The 19,263-nt window shown below is 42.8% G+C and overlaps 1 protein-coding gene across 1 annotated transcript in view; it reads right to left on the bottom strand.

Annotated features, from left to right (window-relative positions):
• The window catches only part of LOC119475435 (peripheral-type benzodiazepine receptor-associated protein 1), a 79,804-nt gene that overhangs the window by 17,983 nt on the left and 42,558 nt on the right, over positions 1-19,263 (bottom strand). Inside the window, exons 7-22 of the mRNA XM_037748132.1 lie at positions 14,821-14,988; positions 11,545-11,628; positions 11,310-11,399; positions 10,286-10,408; positions 10,083-10,187; positions 9,801-9,851; positions 8,146-8,166; positions 6,231-6,411; positions 5,745-5,834; positions 5,123-5,328; positions 3,863-3,969; positions 3,413-3,522; positions 2,459-3,334; positions 1,433-1,459; positions 729-880; positions 151-615 (exon numbers count right to left, since the gene is read on the bottom strand). Of these exons, the coding sequence (XP_037604060.1) occupies positions 151-615; positions 729-880; positions 1,433-1,459; positions 2,459-3,334; positions 3,413-3,522; positions 3,863-3,969; positions 5,123-5,328; positions 5,745-5,834; positions 6,231-6,411; positions 8,146-8,166; positions 9,801-9,851; positions 10,083-10,187; positions 10,286-10,408; positions 11,310-11,399; positions 11,545-11,628; positions 14,821-14,988 (2,856 nt within the window). The remainder of the gene's footprint in view (positions 1-150; positions 616-728; positions 881-1,432; positions 1,460-2,458; positions 3,335-3,412; positions 3,523-3,862; positions 3,970-5,122; positions 5,329-5,744; positions 5,835-6,230; positions 6,412-8,145; positions 8,167-9,800; positions 9,852-10,082; positions 10,188-10,285; positions 10,409-11,309; positions 11,400-11,544; positions 11,629-14,820; positions 14,989-19,263) is intronic.

The raw sequence follows: 19,263 nt of genomic DNA, 5'->3' as shown, positions 1-19,263 counted from the left end.
AAAATGAAAAAGATAGTCAGTACAAAACTTATTAACTTTGTAGAACTATTCTAGAAAAGAGGTTTTCCAAGTCTGACAGTATGGGCCCCCCCCATGAGACAAAGTTGAGACAACTGCACCCATATAGGAGGATGGAAGAATGAGGATTACCTCTGGAGTAATGGTGGAGGCTACTGGTAATATGGCCTCACACACAGCCAAAGCAGCAGCAGATGAGGGGTTGGCCCAGGCATTCACATATGAAGCAGATAAGAGGAGATCTTCTGGGTGGAGAGCTTGAGGAGGGTTGGCAGCAGCCTCCACCGTGAGGCCGGTGATGTTTGTGTCTGATGGCAGCATGGAGACTTTGGCAGCAGAGTTCCCGTAGGACGGCGGCGAGGGCAGGTTACTGCAACCCGTAGGGCTGCAGGGTTGGGGTGGCACAACTGGGGCAGTGATGGCTGGACCTGCCATGATGGCAGCCAGCTTGGAGGGCACATTGACCAGCAAAGAGTCGCAGGACTCCCCGTGGGCGGACATGGTGCGGACGCTGAGCTCCTCGGCTGCCAGCAGGGACTGCATCTGAGAGGGGCCCAGCAGGGCACTGCCGGCTGTCGGGGAAGACACCTCCAGCACCTTGAATAGGAGAACGACAGGTGTATTTTTTAAATTCACACATCACATCGACATTATAAAAGGGTATATACTGAAATTAAACCACAATGCACAAAAAACTCTGAAGTTCTTGCCTTTTTCTTGTCAGCATATATAGTGTATCCAGTGACACGGACTCCGTTAGACGTTCCAGCAGCATCTATAGTGACTGGCAGCCAGCTGATGAGGGCAATGCCCGGGGAGGGGCCGTGCTCCAGCTGTACATCCAGAGGAGCATCAGGGGGACCTGCAGGGATTGAAAGCATCATACCACAGCCAAAGGATAAAGAATAGTTCCATATTAAAGAGGACCTATTATGCTCATTTTCAGATGCATACTTGTATTTTGGGTTTCTACTGGAACATGTTTACATGCTTGGTTGGTCAATGGAACCAAACTCTTTGGACCGCGCTCCATGCTTTGTTTGAGGACGTGCCAAACTAGCCGCTAAGCAGGTATTATGCAAATGTGTTACTTGGTGACATCACCATGTTACGGAAGAAAAGGTGGGACTTCAAGTAAGGAGTTTCAGGCAGTTCAGGAGCAGTGTTTCTGTGGGGGAGAGTTACTTCCTTTGGCGTGGACTTTGTAACTTTGCACAAAAAACAATATAACACGCTAAAGGAAAGGGAAAAAGCACAATAGGTCCACTTCAATATAGGATCAAGTGATTCGATCATATTGAAAATACAGTGCTTGGGATAAGAAATGATTATCACTACGGGAACATGATTCTACGGGTTAAAAAATGCTATTTAATACTCTAGAGGGACACTAGGACATTTAGAAACCATATACCTGAGTTCCCAGGCTGGGGGCATGGAACTTAAGCAAATTTGAACGGTCATTTCGAGAAATACAACTCAAATCTGACATGACACTGATCACAAATTAGCATATTGCAGGCCTAAAAATAAGATATTGTTGAGTGGAAGAAACTGAGTGCCATCATGGCACCACAAACTGACATCAAATGATGTTTGCGATTAATGACATCAGTGACTCAGTTCACACCAAAATACCAAACCTCACGTTGAGCTTCCTCATTTACATGGAATTCAAACTCTTTGAGCCTCCCCTTTTAGTCTTGTACAATGCTTTATTGGCAGGGCAGGAAATCATCTAACTATAAAGCGAGGGATCTATGTCTGTCTGTCTCTCTTTCTTCTTTAGAGCATGATAAATGGTAGTGAACTATATAACTCTAGAGCGTTTTAAAGTCCAAAAGTCAAAATGTATTGCAAAAAGATAGATGTAATCATTTCCAAAATTCACAACATGTTTTTATCTAGCAAAATATTCCGCTTCAATCCATACTTGTTGGCATTTAGCCTTTCAAAAACTAAATTTTCCCTGCGGTCAAAAAACTGTTTGTTCTCCTGCTTGCCGCACACAAAGGGAGGCGCGCTCCTGTATTAAAGCTAGGGTTGTAATGTTGAGAAGCCGATCCCAGCTGACATTGGGCGAAGGCGGGGTACATCCTGGACAGGTCGCCAGACTATCACAGGGCTGACACATAGAGACAGACAACCATTCACACTCTTATTCACACATACGGGCAATTTAGAGTCAACAATTATCCTGCATGTCTTTGGACTGTGGGAGGAAACCTGAATTTTTTTTTCAGCAACAGTATTAGGTTGTAATTATTATTTCAAAAAGATTCTCAAAAAGGTGTCAAAAACCTTAAATTGGATCCAACATTTAAGCTTTTTCAGATTTTTGGATGGGGAGAATTAGTCTTATTGACTCATGACCTATAGACTGTGTGTCCATGGTACCTTTAGAAAACATCTGATATGAAATAAAATACTGAATCCTGACCTGCCATCAGTGTGTTGAAGGTGATTGTTGCGCTCCTGTGTTCGCGTCGCTCCACAGGTAGCTCCCATGGCGTGCGGTGTGGCCGCGCCTCCACTTTGACTGTGTACTGCATGCTGGGCAAGAGGTTATTGAGGCACAGCGAGCAGCAGCCAGCCTTCACCAGCTCACACTCCTCCTCGTTCAAGGACACAATGTGCACATAGTTACTGTTGCTGGGCAGCCAGGTCAGGTTGGCAGAGGTGGCGGTGATCCTCTCCACGCGCAGCTGCGTGGGCGCCACACAAACGTCCCGACCGACCAGCATGCTGCAGCGCAGCTGGTCCGAGGGGCCCTTCTCTGTCAGGCTTTGCACTGACACACGGTAGGCCTTGAGGTTTATGTCCAACCGCTCCAGGACCGCTTTGGTCTGGGCACCGAAGGGCACGTTGAGCCGCAGCTCCTGGTCCACATACACATTATAGCTCCACACATTGCCCCACCCAGCCGGCACCAGCGGAGGGTCCCAGCCGATGATGATGCTCTTGGCAAGCTGCTTGATGAGGGTGAGCTTACGTGGGTAAGGCACAATGTCCACTCCCACCTCCTCCAAATCCAAGTCCAGGCCGTTGGTGAGGGGGGCTGGGACAGCCAAGGCCGATGCTGAATCTGAGGGGGCTGAGGCGGGGCCAGAGGCGGCGGAGGCCTCTGTCCTCTCCGAGGCGCTGACGCCCACGTGGAGGTGATGCTGGTGGCTGGCACTGTGCAGGCTGCTGTCTAGCAGGGAGTTATGGGACATGTCCGCAGTCTCTGGATGGTGAGTGCTCATGACGTCGTCGTCCGATACCCGTTCCACGAAGTTAGAGGGGACCAGCCCTCTCCGTCCGTCCATCAGCTCACCTGGAAGGAGCCAAATTAAACACTGAATAGGACTGAAATATGAAATTGTAGATGCAACAATATAAACTCCAGATTTACCTTCATAGAAGCCGTCATCATCCATGTCTCCGTACACATAGATGTATTCTCCAGCTGTGAGTGGCAGCTCCACCTCAGGGTTGTCATTGGGGCCATCATATGGATTATAGCTGTTGAAAAGTAATTTACCAGGAAGTTATTTATTTTATTAAAACATATTAACAAACTGTTGACATAGTGAGTCAATCAAGTCATGATTGTTATTATAGGTGTCTGACAACATTATGGAAAGAGTCTCGCTCAAGGAGAAGTCTCGTTCTGAAATCTGGCGAGGCGACGTGTTGCTGGAAGTCAGCGGTGGAATAGTGGAATACATCCATGGTGACGCTGCTCACTTCCGGTTACAGCGTTTTCCCCAATACTGGCCCAATTTCAAAAATTGCTTTCTCATTTAGTCACTTACTTACCATAGGAATAATATGTATGCATTTTGAAAATGGGCGTACTTACCTGTATCTTGCAATGAAAACCTGAAGCTTTGCTGCTCCTCTGCTGGCTGTGTAAGGTGCGGGGGCGACGTCAATGTCCAGCTCCTCCACTTCACTGGCTGTGTCCACCTGAGAGCGCCATGAACAGAGGGTCAGTTGCCTGGACTTTTAGGTAATCCTAAAACTGCTTGCATTAGTGTGCAAAAACTAATTAAAAAGGGTTAGGGTTAAAATAGTTTGTATTCTCTCAACACAGTAAATCAACAGAAAGCAGATGTAGAGGAAAGAAGCATATATTTTAACATTTTTCTATTAAAAAATATATCTATTTACTGTAAATACAGAACTAGTTATGAGCTGTGAAGATGTGAAGATACTGTGTACTAATATTCTTGTTATATGGTGATGGTTAATATCAATGAGTCACTGTTGTTAGAGAATCACCTTGAGACCCGAGTTTGATTTCCATTCATAGCGGTTACACACACAGTACAATAAGAGGGCTTGGATATTTATAGCTCCCTGGGAAAACCTTTTTAAGGATAATCACTTACAACTACTACTGTATAACCTTCATAATCCACAGTGGCGAATGGATTATGTCACTAAATATGAGCTTTATTGAAATGTGGGCGGACGAGTGACCAGATGAGAAGACCACCGACCTGCCTATCATGTTAAGACCAGACACTGACTCTGTGGAGACGTGGCACAACAACAAATACTACACCATGGCGGCAGATCCACATAACTTCTCTTATGACTGAGCAGAGGGAGCTCTAGCATACGCAGCTACAGTCTGTGCTCGCGTGAGATGACGGGAAGGTTAAGGAGGGCTTTTTAATCCATTAAATCCACACAATCAATGTGATCGTGCATGGCCGTCTTGGTAATCTTGATGAGCAATCTGCCTGTCTATGTGGAAACAAAGAAAGCAGAAGAGCTGCAGGCAGGAGTCCTGCACAGTGATATAACTTGGGTGAACATTAAAGGGATGGTTTGGATTCTTTGAAGTGTGATTGTATGAGGTAATTATCCATAGTCAGTGTATTACCTACAGTAGATGGCAGTTGGCACGCCGTACCGCACGGGAGCAAAGCAATGTACTGCTGTAGACGGGGCCGGCAGCAAAACGTATTTTGCACCTTTAAGAGTGGTTGCCAGAACTTCAAATATTGCTTCGCCTTACATGCAAACTGTCTATTACTGAGTGGATAATTACTGTGTTGCTCCTGATAAATGATGAATAAAGTAAAGTATTACATCTGAAATGAGCTGGTACCTCATGTGTTGGGCTTGATTTGTGCGGACTGAGGTGGGTGTCTGACTTGGGGGTGAGGTGCGTGGTCTCTGACTTGCTGGAGGAAGAGCCTGACTTGCTGACGCTGATGGTGGGCAGCTCTCGGTGCTTGGTGACGGGCGAGCGCTCCACCCTGGACAGCCCCGCAGCGTGGGGGGTGGCCCCCAGCCGCAGCGCAGCCGCCACATCTAGCAGGAAAGAGAGAGAGGAAGAGGATAATACATAATCCATGACTTTAATAGACAGCCCCACAGCCCTCTCACTGGTTAAACTGGTTGAATCCATGAGCAGCAAGGTGGGCAAGGTCACCGGTTCACATGCAGGACGTTCAAGGTTGAACCTGGCTGATTAAACAGTGGAGGGAAAAATCCCGTCTCCATCTGTCTGAGGTCAGAGTTCACACGACCTTGTGTCACACCAGCACTGTTAAGGGGCTTAACTGGTTCATTTTATCACCTCAGCCCACGAGCACTGACCCCCGTGTGATGGTGCAGGCAGTGCTGGACAGTGACGGTGCGGGTCAGATGACGGGTTAGAACATGCCGTGCTTTTGTGACATATTATGAGTGACAGAGGCGGAGAGAGTACCGAGCGGATCATTTACCCTCAGGGCAGGAGAGAGTGTCACCTCCCTCGAGACTCCAGAAGGCTATTTCGCCCAGGGACACCATATCCCATGAGTCACCAGTGCAGTCTAAAACACATGAACAGTGTAAGGAGAAAGATACATTTGTGGGATACATACAGTAGGAAAGATTTGGACTAGATTTGCACTGTTGTAACGTTTAAAGGCCTTTACACACTGACGGCGTTTTTTTTATTCAAATATTATGTGATATTATATAATATCATCATATCTTATAATGTGTTTGAGTTTTAGCACTCTATTTTTTTTTTAATTGGGAGAGAGTTGTTCATGTTTACTAGTGTTTTTTTGACCATAGGAATAAGATGTATTAATTTTGAAAATGGGCCTTTAAATTCCTTTTACATCCTCTGATGTACAGCTAATAGCAATAACGAATCTATCATGAGCAATACCCCTAACAACTAATACTCTCTCTGTACATGTCGTGCTGATGTTTCTCACCTCGCTCTGAAGTCAGGCCCACCCCGTTGGTCAGAACAGAGAGGCTGGGGTTGTTGAGGAGGCTGACGCCGGCCAGGTCCACCTTCGAGGCCTGCAGTCGAAACTTCTCCAGCTCCTGGGACAGCAGGCCAAACTGTTCGCTCTGGCTGCGGCATTTGTCCTCCAGGTCTCGTACCTTTGACTGCACATGTGGCGCAACAGACAGGGAAAGCAGTTTTTAACCAATTGACTAAATGCACAAGCAAGTGAGCTTTTCTTAATAGGTTGGTAAAGAAGCGTTTGAAAACTTGTGTTTAAGGTGGATTTGAGCTTTAAGTGAGTGTTGTATTGTATCACCTCAGTCATATGGTGGGATCTAACCCTGTGTGCTCTGTTTTCGACCAGCAGTGACCAGCGTGAGCAGTGTCCTGAACGCTTGGTATTTTCCTAACGTTACGGCGGGCAAAATGCCTCCGCTAATTTTACCCATGCTCTAATTTATAACCTCGTTTTTTTCCCCCTCAATGTGCCCTAATACTCCGTCGTAGAAAAGAGCCCTGAATGTTAAAGTAACATTCTTTATAAATTGTCAGTGTCATGCAGAAACCTTTGATGCCCATACAGCTACTTATTGGTAACAATGGAAAGCATTTTTTTTATCATAGATAAAAACACATTCAAATGTTACATCTGATCCTACACAGTTATGATTATTTTGGTGGATGGACAGATGGAGCAACACAATAAACAGCATACAACATACAGGTAATACATTGCTGCCTATGTGAGGTATAAATAATACATTATAAAATGAAGTTCTGCAATATAAGGTTAGATTTCTGCAAGACAGACGATATAAACTGTCAGTGAAACACTTCAAACACAAATAACAGAGAATTACAGGTTCAGTTGAAACAAAAAAAGGGAGGGAAATAAAGGTGGGTAGTTTTCTTGGGTAATGGGAAACAGGAGCTGGAGGGGTAGTATACAGCAGGTTATGAGAAGTTATGTTTTTTGCTTCTGTTTTTTACACTTCATTCACTTTAACAAAGCCACTGCAGCCGGTTTATCTGCTAAGAACACTACAGAGGTTTCTCTCAGCTCTACTGAGTTTCTATATGTGGCTGATTTCACTTCAGGTTGCGGTGGGAGTTTCCTGGCAGGCTGATCTGACAAACTGTCTCAACAACATTTCCTGTCAGCCCTCACCTACGCAGAGCCTTGCCTGTAGTCAAGTTGTTATCTAACTACACTGAGCTGAAGTGGTAACGAGTACAGAAGCAATCGAGAGAAATCACTTTAGAAACCTCAAATGGATACTCGATTACAAGCAGCAATTCAACTCAGCGATGTGTTGGTTATGTATCTATATAATAACATCAAATAACAAGCCAGCATGAGAAGTGCTCGGTGCAGCTGGGAGCGATAACTGTGCCACAGATACACTGTTATCAGTCCTCATGTGAATGACCTGATTTACACACACTTTACGAACCTAAAAAGCATCAACTGGGCCTCTGTGGCCACATGAAGCATTTATTAAAGACTGTTTTACATTAATAACTGCAGGGCTGTTACTCCTGCTTTTAATTAAAAAAAGCTGAACCCATACCCATAGAATAGGTACCCATAGGTACCCATAGAACCCATTTTCATTCACATATCTGGAGGTCAGAGGTCAAGGGACCCCTTTGGAAATGCCCGTGCCAGTTTTTCCTCACCAAAATTTAGCTTAGCAAGTTTAAAACTGAGTTCGCTACAACCTAAAAATTGCAAGTTGCATTAGAGAAATTACTGGCAATAAAATGAATTTGCGTTAACTTTGACAGCCCTGATTTAAATGAATATAATTGCGGTGTGGTGGTTCTATATACAGGGAGCTAGGGGAGGTTTAGGGGCAGGAAGGTAAATCATTTGGCCTAAAGGTTAACAGTACCTGCATGCAGTCCAGTGTACTCTGGTTAGCAACACAAAGGACAAAAAAGGAAACACATGCTTGTGAAACAATGAATCTGAGAAACAGAAAACATATTAAAAAAAGTAGAAACACAGCAGTCTGAGTCCGGGTCGGCAACTCTCAGGAGCCAGTATCACTAGATAATGTGTCTTTGGCCCTCGGCAGCCAACACCTGCCTTTTGATCGATTGCAAATATTCTTTTTAATCTTACAAAAGGCAGAGTGTGCGTGTTGACTTGGCAACAAAGCCTCGGGTTCTCGAGAGGGAAAGAGACTTTCTCCTGTGATGCTTTGGGTTTAATAAATAGAGACAGAAAGCGAGAGAAACGAAGCAAGAGGAAGGAAGCAAGCATTTCAAAAAAACACAGGAGAGGCTATACTCTACCAGCTCCCTCCGCAACACAAGCTGAGTCAACTCCTAAAATAAAATACACACTTCATTTAGCAAAATGCACAGTGTGGAAAACGGAGCACAGACAGCAGACATATAAAGTCATCAAGTGTGGATGGAGGACTTTTTTTTTCTTTTTTCATCATTCAAAATCAGCAGCCAATCAGACAGACGGGGACTTCAACTGTCATCGGCTGTCTGGATTCATTTTGAATTCAAAGTGTGCTACACTCACACTGAGAGTAAAGTATAAACGTCACGGGGCGGTGGGGAAGCCATCTGTTCAAACGGTTTTCCAGGCCCATGAGTGCTACAAAAAGTACAAGTAATTTCTGCAACAGCTTCTCTGCCAGGTGTTCAGATAAGAATAAAGAGCTGCTGCCGTGGCAACGGGGGGTCTTAGGTCTACTAAACACAGGGAGATAATCAAATATTTATATTCTCTTTGCTTGCTGTTATAGGGAGATAAGAAACACCTTCTTCAATAATGCATTTGAGACACACTCATCCTCTCTTTAATGTTGGGGCTGAGTGAATTAAAGAGGACCTATTATGCTCATTTTCAGGTGCATACTTGTAATTTGGGTTTCTACTAGAATATATTTACATGTTTTAATGTTCAAAAAATACTTTATTTTTCTCATACCGGCTGTGCTACAGCGCCTCTTTTCACCCTCTGTCTGAAACACTCTGTTTGAGCTCCTTCCGAAAAAGCTCTGTCTGCTCTGATTGGTCAGCTGGCCCACTCGGTTGCGATTGGTCAAGCGAAACCAAACTCTTCAGACTCCGCTCCAGCTCCAGCTCTGCTCTGCTCTAACTAGCTCTGTTTATGGCCGTGCCAAACTAGCCGCTGGGCAAAATACGTTACTGGGTGACATCACAATGTTACGGAAGAAAAGGCGGGACTTCAAGTGAAGCGTTTCAGGCAGTTCAGGAGCAGTGATTCCGTGGGGGAGATTAACTTCTATTTGGTGTGGACTTTGGGCTTTGTAACTTTGCAGACCTTTTACATGCACAAAAAACTACATAACACACTAAAGGAAAGGGAAAAAAAGCATAATAGGTCCTCTTTAAGTTCCACTCTCTTGTGTGACTGTAATAACAACTGGCACCTTTGATTTTTGTTTTGGGATGTCATCCTAAATTCTTGAAAGCAACTCAAGGCTTTTCTGTATGGCAATAAAAGCATTGCATGGTATAGAAATAATATTTAGCTAGTCACAGTGGTGTAACACAAACTCACCTCCAGCATCTGAACCACTCCTTCATGCTCCCTCTTGGCGTATAACTGAGCCTGAGGATTAAAAAGACATTAAAGTCAGTGCAACGTTGGTTGTCGCTCATAAAATTCACAACACAACGAGCTCCGTTGACAAACTCAATGCTTCATCATTGCCCAAAGGTTGCCTCCTGCTGGACAAAGACATCCATTCCCCAAAATGAGGCTGTGCTGGGGGACAGGAAGGTTTGACTTTTGCAAGAACAAAATTTGAGTCAAATACGTAGAAGAGGCTGTGCTTCTTACCCGCTGTAACCGTTTGATTTCATCCTGTTTGAACTTAAGGATAGCCAGTGCCTGCTCATGTTCCAATTCCAGCTGCTGCCTTCGCTCGGCGACCTCTCGCATATGCTGCTCGGAAAGGAAAAATATTAGAAGGCCGTTTTTTTTTCCAGTAGCACGATAAAGAGTGACGTTGAAAATAATAATAACACTGAGCCCGGCCGTACCTTTAGGACCTGCTCTAGGTTCTCCAGTTTGGCACGGAGTCTCTGGTTCTCCTCGAGAACTGAATTGTGTTGAGCGGTCACTTCAGAGAGATCTTCCCTCAGCTCCTCATTCTCAGCCCGAGTCTGACGAACAACAAAAGGAGAAAGGATTATGATACATATATATATTTTTTTTTAGGACTGTCAATCGATTAAAAGATTTAATCGCGATTAATCGCATGATTGTCCATAGTTAATCGCACATTTTTTATCTGTTCAAAATGTACTTTAAAAGGGAGATTTGTCAAGTATTTAATATTCTTATCAACATAGGAGTGGGCAAATATGCTGCTTTATGTAAATGTATGTATATATTTATCATTAAAAATCAATTAACAACACAAAACAATAAATATTGTCCAGAAACCCTCACAGGTACCCTCACATGGCATGCTGACTTGACTATGACTTGCCCCAAAACTGCATGTGATTATCATAAAGTGGGCATGTCTGTAAAGGGGAGACTCGTGGATACCTATAGAACCCATTTTCATTCACATATCTGGAGGTCAGAGGTCAAGAGACCCCTTTGAAAATGGCCATGACAGTTTTTCCTCGCCAAAATTTAACGTATGCTTGAAGCGTTATTTAGTTTTTCTAGTTTCATATGATGAGTATCTTCAGTCTAGCTTTAAAACTGAGCCCGATACAACCTAAAAATCACAAGTTGTGTTATTGCGTTAAAGAAATTAGTGGCGTTAAAAATAATTTGTGTTAACGCGTTATTATTATAGCGTTAACTTTGACAGCCCTAATTGTTTTGCAACCATTGGTCATCATTCCTCTTGGTTATTTTGAGATTTTACTCCACAGCTATATGAGACTGAAGACTTGTTTACAATGTCTTTGATTGTGAGACCACTAGTCTTACTTGACCTACTGGGCGTTAAGTTAAAATATCATCACAACTGACAGCTATGATTGCCAAAACTATGAAACTGAAACCCACTTTATAGAGACAGAGAGAGTGCAGGGAGACACTGACCTGGTCGAGCAGCTGTGCCTTCCTCCTGAGGAGATCTGCCTCCTCCTTTAGTTGCTCATTTTTGCCTCGCTCATCCTCAAGCTGGCTCTCCTGTTAGGAAACCACAGGACAAAGTTCAGATAAAGGAGAGGGAATCCATGTCCTCCAAGTCATCCTTATGTCCACTACGATGCAATGCTTAAACCCCGACTGGAGCTCTGCCAGAGAGCATGTGAGAAGCAAGAAGACTGCTTACCAAATCCAGACATCTCTTCTGTCGCTTCTTTACTTCATGCTCGAGGTTTTCACATTCTTTTCTCTTCTTGCTCAGCTCACTTTCCTGAACCCATGAAAGCAAAGAAGAGTTACACTGAATCCTTATTTTGAATATGGCTCTAAAACTAGATCCAGTTCTTTATGTGATGTTAAACTGAACAAACTCTCAAACAAAGAGCAAAAACCATGAAAAACAACATGCAACATAATGACAAATGATTTACATTTTGCAATGCGGAATACGTTGGCTTTAGCTTCCATATTGACCTCTGACCCGATAGCAATGAGGTATTACAAAGCTTAGCATCCTTTAATTATTCTAAATGCAGCTTACATGCAGGACCAACATAGGAGAAATCAGCTTATTTCAGCACGGCCACAGGACCTCAATCAAGTATTACCGCTGTGACTGTGTGTGAGTGTGTGTGTGTGTTTGGGGGGGGAGCTACAGCGCAGACAGGCTAATTGTAGACCACCAGCAGCTGACTGGAATAGATATTGTACCGGTGATGACACAGCAACACAATAATGATAATTAAACTGGAATCTGAGGTCTGATTTGCTTGATTGTGTTTCAGTCACAGCTTTAACAGCCTGAATAACGTGTGTCAAGCGAGGACGTTCTGTTCAAGTCAGGACTGTGAAGCTAAACTACCACTGATTGCAACTTAAATGTACCGTCAGCTGTTTCACAATCAAACAAAGACACTCCTCACTGAACGGTTCATTTGTTTTGGGTCCGACTTTTCTTCTTCAGATTTTTCTACCAATTAGGATTCTCCAGCTCCCCATGAACGAAATCTATAGACCAGTGATTCTCAAAGTGGGGCCTGGGGGGTCTTTGTCACTCTTCCAGGGGGTCCGTGACAAGTTTTCATATATATATATACATATCTTTTTTTTACAAAAGGGTTCATAGTTAAACAAATATTATAATTTTAAATCTATAGTATAATAATTGATAGATTACGTTCTAATCTAACAAATCTATTACTCTAAGAATCTGCAAATGTTGCAAAAATGTTTAATACATGACTAATATCTTTCTAATACATTTCTCTTGTATTGTTCTTTCACATAACTCTGGTGTAGACTATCATGTGTCTTGTTTCACACCATGGAGTCACCAGTCGCTTTGTTTCTTCTCTGCACTTTCCTAACCTTGTTTTTTTTTGTCGTCTAAACCATGCAATGAGGCTATTTTCATGGGACGTACAAAAGAATGTGATTAGTTTTGCAGGTGTTTGGTCATAAACCAACATTTTGACCTGATGACGGTGCTAGAGATGAAGAGTGAAGGGATTGTTAAAGGTATTACAATCTATGTATTTCAATTTATGTATTTCAGTCTGGACCAAAGTGGTGGACCGACCGACGTCGCTAGCATGGCTAAAAATATCACCTGCGTGATTTCTGGGCTAACACTGACTACGTTTACATGCACACTAATATCCCAACTATTATTCCAAATATGACAAAATATTCTGAATTTGATAAGGGTCATGCAAACAGCATATTCTGTTCGGATATTCTGAATTGGGCCTTTTTCGGAATGGAGCATTTTCCGATCAAGACATGTGGGATATGCCGATATTATTCTGTATACAACGCATTCGGCAATATGCATCTCAATTGGGGGTTTTACGGCAGTTCGGCCTCTTGCCTGTTCATGGCCGGCTCTATGCGCTGTACACAAACAAACTAGCCGACAGTTAGCAGAGATGGATGCCCAAAAGAAAAGAAGGAGAAACACAACTACTTTCAAACATTATGAAAGACACCGACTAACACCGACCTTTTCAAGAAGGTGGTTGAAGGAATGAAAGAGGGAGGCTGTGTTCGCACGGTCAAACAAGTCCACCACCGGTTACATTAATCGGAGTAGGCTACGCACGGCTGAATGTAAACAGGAATATTAGTGGAATATTATATTTTATTAGCCATGTAAACAGCTTAGTAGGAATATTGTCTTTTTCGGAATAACGTCAATAAAACTGAATATTTTGTGCATATGAGCGTCATCATTGTCTCTGGGGGTGCTCTGTGTTTACTCAGCTGAACTCATTTCACTCATCTAAGACATCACACTTTTTTCCCCATGACTAGTTCGTCTATGATGTAAGGTTAAGATCCTTTAACAAGACACACTAAGGTAAAAAAAGAGCTACATTAAAGCTATTCTCACCATGCTAAGCGAAAATGGTGAAGCTCAAATAAGTTAAGTTACTGCTTGTGCAGCATGACTGAACGAATATAATGATGCACAGCATTACACGTACTACTCATTCTCCTCATAATTATGCAGATTTAATCAGGACTTTGGTAAAATGAGAAAGCTGTGTCTGCAGCAATCATGCATTTGAGCAAACCATGTAAATAACTTAAATTACAGTGGTACATCTGCACATTAATTATGACTTCTTCTCACTATCAGAAAACTGCAGTAGCAGCTTTTCAAAATGCTCCTGACGCATCAGTGAGAGCACTGAGGGTAGTGCAGATATGATGCACGTGAACGGCTCAGTGAAGGGTGAGGAGGAGGAGACATGCAGCCTGCTGCTGATGCTAATGCTACTGTGTTAATCAGTTCTCTATACATCATCGATTCATATGTGGAATCTTCATTTTCCATCCCAGCAAAGACAGTCAACACGCAGCTGAGAGGGAATATGGTCTATTTAAGCCATGAGACCCACTTGTAGAATCAGCAAGGGCAATGTGCTACAGTACTCTTCGGTTTCCAGGGGACAAGCTCAAAATAATCCCACAGCATTACATAACAAATCTGACCATAGTTTCAGCCTCAGTGGCAGTCAGCTCAGTCACAGCAGCACTGAATACGAGCTTCAGTATCACATGGAAATGCAAAGTGGATAGCTAGATACCTGCAATTAGGCACAATGTGTAGTTATTGCTGCTAAGAGGAGTGTAGGACTCTCATGAACGACTGTTTGGAGGAAAGAATTGGTTTGAGAGCCAGCGCGGTGACACCGTGTGTATTACTAACCCTCTAATTTCAGCAACAATCATAATTGGGGCTTTCTATTCAATTATGTTGAATAATATTAAGAGTAATTATTAACAAATTGCTTTCTTAAGCGGTTTTGTCTTCATGAAAGCAATATTAAACTGGATTTCATACTGAAATGCCCAAATGTAGCACATTAGCACTGGAAAAACGATGTGGTTTGCATGTTGTGCTACATGCAAGTGACATTATGAAATATCAGCTGAGTATAGTAGGAGATGCTCTCACCAGAAACTGTAGGCGCTGCTCTTCTGTGTGTTCCTCCTGATGGGAGGGGGTCGGGCTGAGGCCCGGTTGGGGCGTTACTCGCAGCCCCGACTCCTCCTCCTCTCCGGGAGTCTTCTCACACCTGGATGGAGCTTCATCTAATACCACACACGGGGTCTCTCCTACAACCTGACAGGGACAGGGACAAACATTCAGTCAGTCACTTCATACGTCCAGAAATAAAGCTTCTGTTCTTATCTTAAAGGGACAGTTCACCACAAAATTCAAAATGCATGTTTTTCCTCTTATCTGTAGTGCTATTTATCAGTCTGGATTGTTTTGGTGTGAGTTGCCGAGTGTGGAGCTATCGGCCGTAGAGATGTCTGCCTTCTCTCAAATATAGTGGAACTAGATGGCACTTGGCTCGTGGTCCTAAAAGTGCCAAAAAAAATAAATTTGAACTAGAATCAACGCCTCGCGGTTCTATGCCTCCACCAAAAAGTCAAGTTGTAGTTTACATCCATGTCCGTCCAAAAGGTCATCCTTTCATCATTTTATCTTGTTAGACATTCAAAATTGTCATATGAATTCTTGAGTTATGACCACAGTGACCTTGACCTTTGACCTCCAAAATCAAATCAGTTCATCCTTGAGTCCAAGTGGACATTTGTGCCAAATTTGAAGAAATTCGCTCCAGGAATTCCTGAGAGATCGTGTTCACGAGAATGGATCGGACAAACGGACGGATGGACGGACGGACAACCCAAAAACATGATGCCACCAGCCACGGACATTGCCGGTGCAGAAGCCTAAAGATTCAACAGCAATGTCTCTTTCCAGAAACCGTGACTCGGTTTCTCAAGATAATCCACAGATCTTATTGTGAGCAGTTTCATGTAGGAACTACTTTCTTTCTACCGAACTACACCCGCCAACCATATCACCGCGCAGAAGGAGGCGTGCATCTACTCACGGAAAAGAGTTTTGCATTTATAGTTTATAGCTAACCGATACTGCTGGCTCACCTAGCATCACTGAGTTTGCTAACGTTACATCTCAGCCGAGGAGGATGCCTTTAATGTTTACATCTCGCCCTGTCACGAGCACGAGCCTCTTGTCCACGAGTAGATGCACGCTTCCTTCTGCGCGGTGATAAGGTTGGCGGGTGTAGTTCGGTAGAAAGAAAATAGTTTCTACATGATACTGCTTTTGTTTGGAGCTTTGAGCACCACAAGCTGAGTGCCATCTAGTTCCATTATATTAGAGAGAAGGCAGAAGATTGATATCTCCAACACTCTGCCACTCACACCAAAACAACATTGATAAACAGCACTATGACGACCACCATGACTACTGAGGGGAGCAAATGTATGATTGTTATACTGTACAGTAATTTAACGTTACACCCCCCACCGTGAGTGAGGGATTAGCAGCAAGCCTCCTTCCCAGTGGTCCGACTACAATCAAAGAATAATCCAGGGGGGAATCCCTCTAGCCTGCAACAGGACTACGACACATTAGCAGCAAGCCTATATTCTCTAATTAAGATGGCTGTAATTACTTGAATGTTTCACACTAGGCTGCTTTTCTTAGCCAACTGCTGTTATAGGCTACATACGTTTTTTATAAATTGTGTGATTTGTCCAGCTTGGATCCAGGTGGGGGACAGGCTGACATTGGTTAAGGGTTAAGAGTCGGGAATCAGTTTCTAATTTTAGAGCAAACCTACTTATGCTCAAAGTAGAACTGTGCTAGTGCAGCCAAAGCCATGACCCAATAACAGGATCAAAGTCGCCCTGCCATGTGCTGCAAAGGGGAGGATCTCCTTTCTTTTACATTGTTAGTCACTAAGAGACATATCACTGCAGACTTCAGGCACAGTTTCCACATGTGAAAGACAGGATTTCTCTGTCAGGACACAGCATGGAGAGACTCATGTACCAACAATTTCTATGCAGGGGTACTGCTAAACCAGTCACATACTTCCCCCCCCCAAAAAAATTAATAATGGGCCTCATGCAGCAAGCAATATCAGAACAAATTTACTCTTCATTTTGTTCGTATCCAAGATTTGTTCTTATTTTGTTAGTATCCACTGATTTCAATTGATTTTCAGTAGATAAGAGAACATTTTACGAGCGGTCGAGAGCACTCTTACCAAGATAAGAAAACAGATTGTTTGTCCAATGCAAGGAAACATAAGTTACAAATTTGAGGAACATAGAAAAACATGAATATAATAGAATCAAATAAAGATTATTATATGTTTTAGAGTAATTAGAATGATTGGATTATTAAATTTGTGGGCTAAAGAAATACTATTGGTCCACTGATCCCAATTGAGACTATGAAAACCCTTGGATGATATTTCATCTTCTGAATGGCTTACATACTGCTCTTCGATGCTTTTTTCCTGCAACGCCAGAACTGATGCTCTGGAAAATCACATGTTTACTTTGTTAAAGTTTATTTAACGGCACCTCGATATCACTACTGCTGAAGTTCTTCTTCTTACGGCAATTTTTAGTGGCATCTCTCCACTCAAACACCTGCCCTTATATAGTATTTAGGGGGCGTTACCTATGCTAATAATAAAAAATCGGCCACACGCTTCCAATTTATGATCAAGTGGGATTCATTCTGAAGAACTTGAAGATTAATTTGAGATGCAACTCAGTACTGTGTGTCAAGAAAAAAAATATGAATTAAAATACTTTTTGAAAGTGTATAAGGTCTTAGAACATTATGATAGAAGTATATGATGGCCATTCCCATGCTCTATTATGTCTCATAAGTTGTTGTTGCCATTTTTGGCTTGATATCATTTGTTACACAGATTTGGTGTTAAATTTAACTATTTTTTACCACCCATTTGATAAAAATGATCAATAATCCCTCCAAAATACCACATTAAGACACCAAGACCTTGAGGAACACCATAGAAAAAGCCATGCTGTGATTTGGTCTCAAAAACTTTTGACATTTGGAGATTTCTGCATGAATTGCATTTTTCAGCGATTGGATGGCGAGCACTTCTGTTCTGGAAACTGCTCAGAAACCCCCTTATTGTCAATCTACCGAGGAAAGCCATCCATTCTCTGAATGCTCTAGGTCTGTAGTTTGTGGCTGTAAAGTTTCATGAGGCTGTGATTATCCTAGAGGTCACCACAGGTCATTTTATACAGAGTCAAGTTTCAAAAAATGGTCTCACTACAATGAAATGGCTACTATGGGGACTGACATCATCACACATAAATGCAGTTGTGCTCATTGGATCCAAGAGAGTCTCAGCTTTACAGTGATATTCCAAGACTGTTTAAGGACCCCAGTATGCAGAAACCATTTTTAGAGTAGATGAAAAAAACACACTTGCAAAAAAACTGCATGTTTTTTGCCCCAAACTGCATGTGATCATCATAAAATGGGCATGTCTGTAAAGGGTAGACCCTTGGGTACCCAGAGAACCCATTTTCATTCACATATCTTGAGGTCAGAGGTCAAGGGACGGTCAAGGCTCCTTCCCGACATGCTAGCCAATGAATTCCTTAAGTTTTCTAGTTTCATGTGATACCAGTCTTCACTCTATCTCCAACACTGAGCCGGCTACAGCCTCTGAAAGACAGGAAAGTCGGCCGACAGAATGGCTTCTATGGAAAACAACTCTTCATGTCATAAAGAAGGGAGCTGATTCTCATTGGTATAATATAATACTATATATACTAAGATAGCCATTCCCAGCATCCTTGAATTCTACCCAGTGGGCAACTCCGGGGTCTGAAAAGTGAAGCCATTGCTGAAGTGCCTTAAACTTGCGTTCTTTCTAACAGCCAGCAGGGGGCGACTCCTCTGGTTGCAAAAAGAAGTCTGATTGTATAGAAGTCAATGAGAAAATGAGCCTACTTCTCACTTTATTTATTACCTCAGTAAACATTGTAAACATGAGTTTATGGTCTCAACCGCTCGTTTGAAGTCTTCTTCAATACAGCACAATGTTCATTTAGTAAATAATGGTCCCATTTAGAGTCAAATAGACCATAAAGCAGGGGATACTTTAGGGCGTGGCTACCTTATGATTGACAGGTTGATACCACGGCGTTGTCCACGTTTACGTCCTAGAACTTTAACCCTTTCATAGTGTGTTTTCAGTTCATGAAAGTTAATTATAACATTTTGGTTGCCTAAAAATGTCTTATTCAGCGTTTGTTTGTACTCCATCCTCTCTTGTCACTCAAAATGTCGACCTTGAGGCTTCCAAACGGCAGTCCACAAACTGATGGGTCACGGTGACTACGTCCACTTCTTACATACAGTCTAAGATTCTACCCTCTGTATTACTACTACTTGCAGCATGACTATCATGTGAAAGTTTTCTGGCTGCACACTGTTAAACTTCTGTTAAACGCCTGTTTGTTTAACAAGCAGATGCCATAAACACGTTTTCCTTTCACATGTGAAGCAGCTTGC

This window comes from Sebastes umbrosus, chromosome 17, assembly GCF_015220745.1.
Source record: "Sebastes umbrosus isolate fSebUmb1 chromosome 17, fSebUmb1.pri, whole genome shotgun sequence".
NCBI classification, from domain to species: Eukaryota; Metazoa; Chordata; class Actinopteri; order Perciformes; family Sebastidae; genus Sebastes; species Sebastes umbrosus.
The sequence above is the reverse complement of the archived record's forward strand: the minus strand, read 5'-3'. Positions and strand labels throughout refer to the sequence as shown.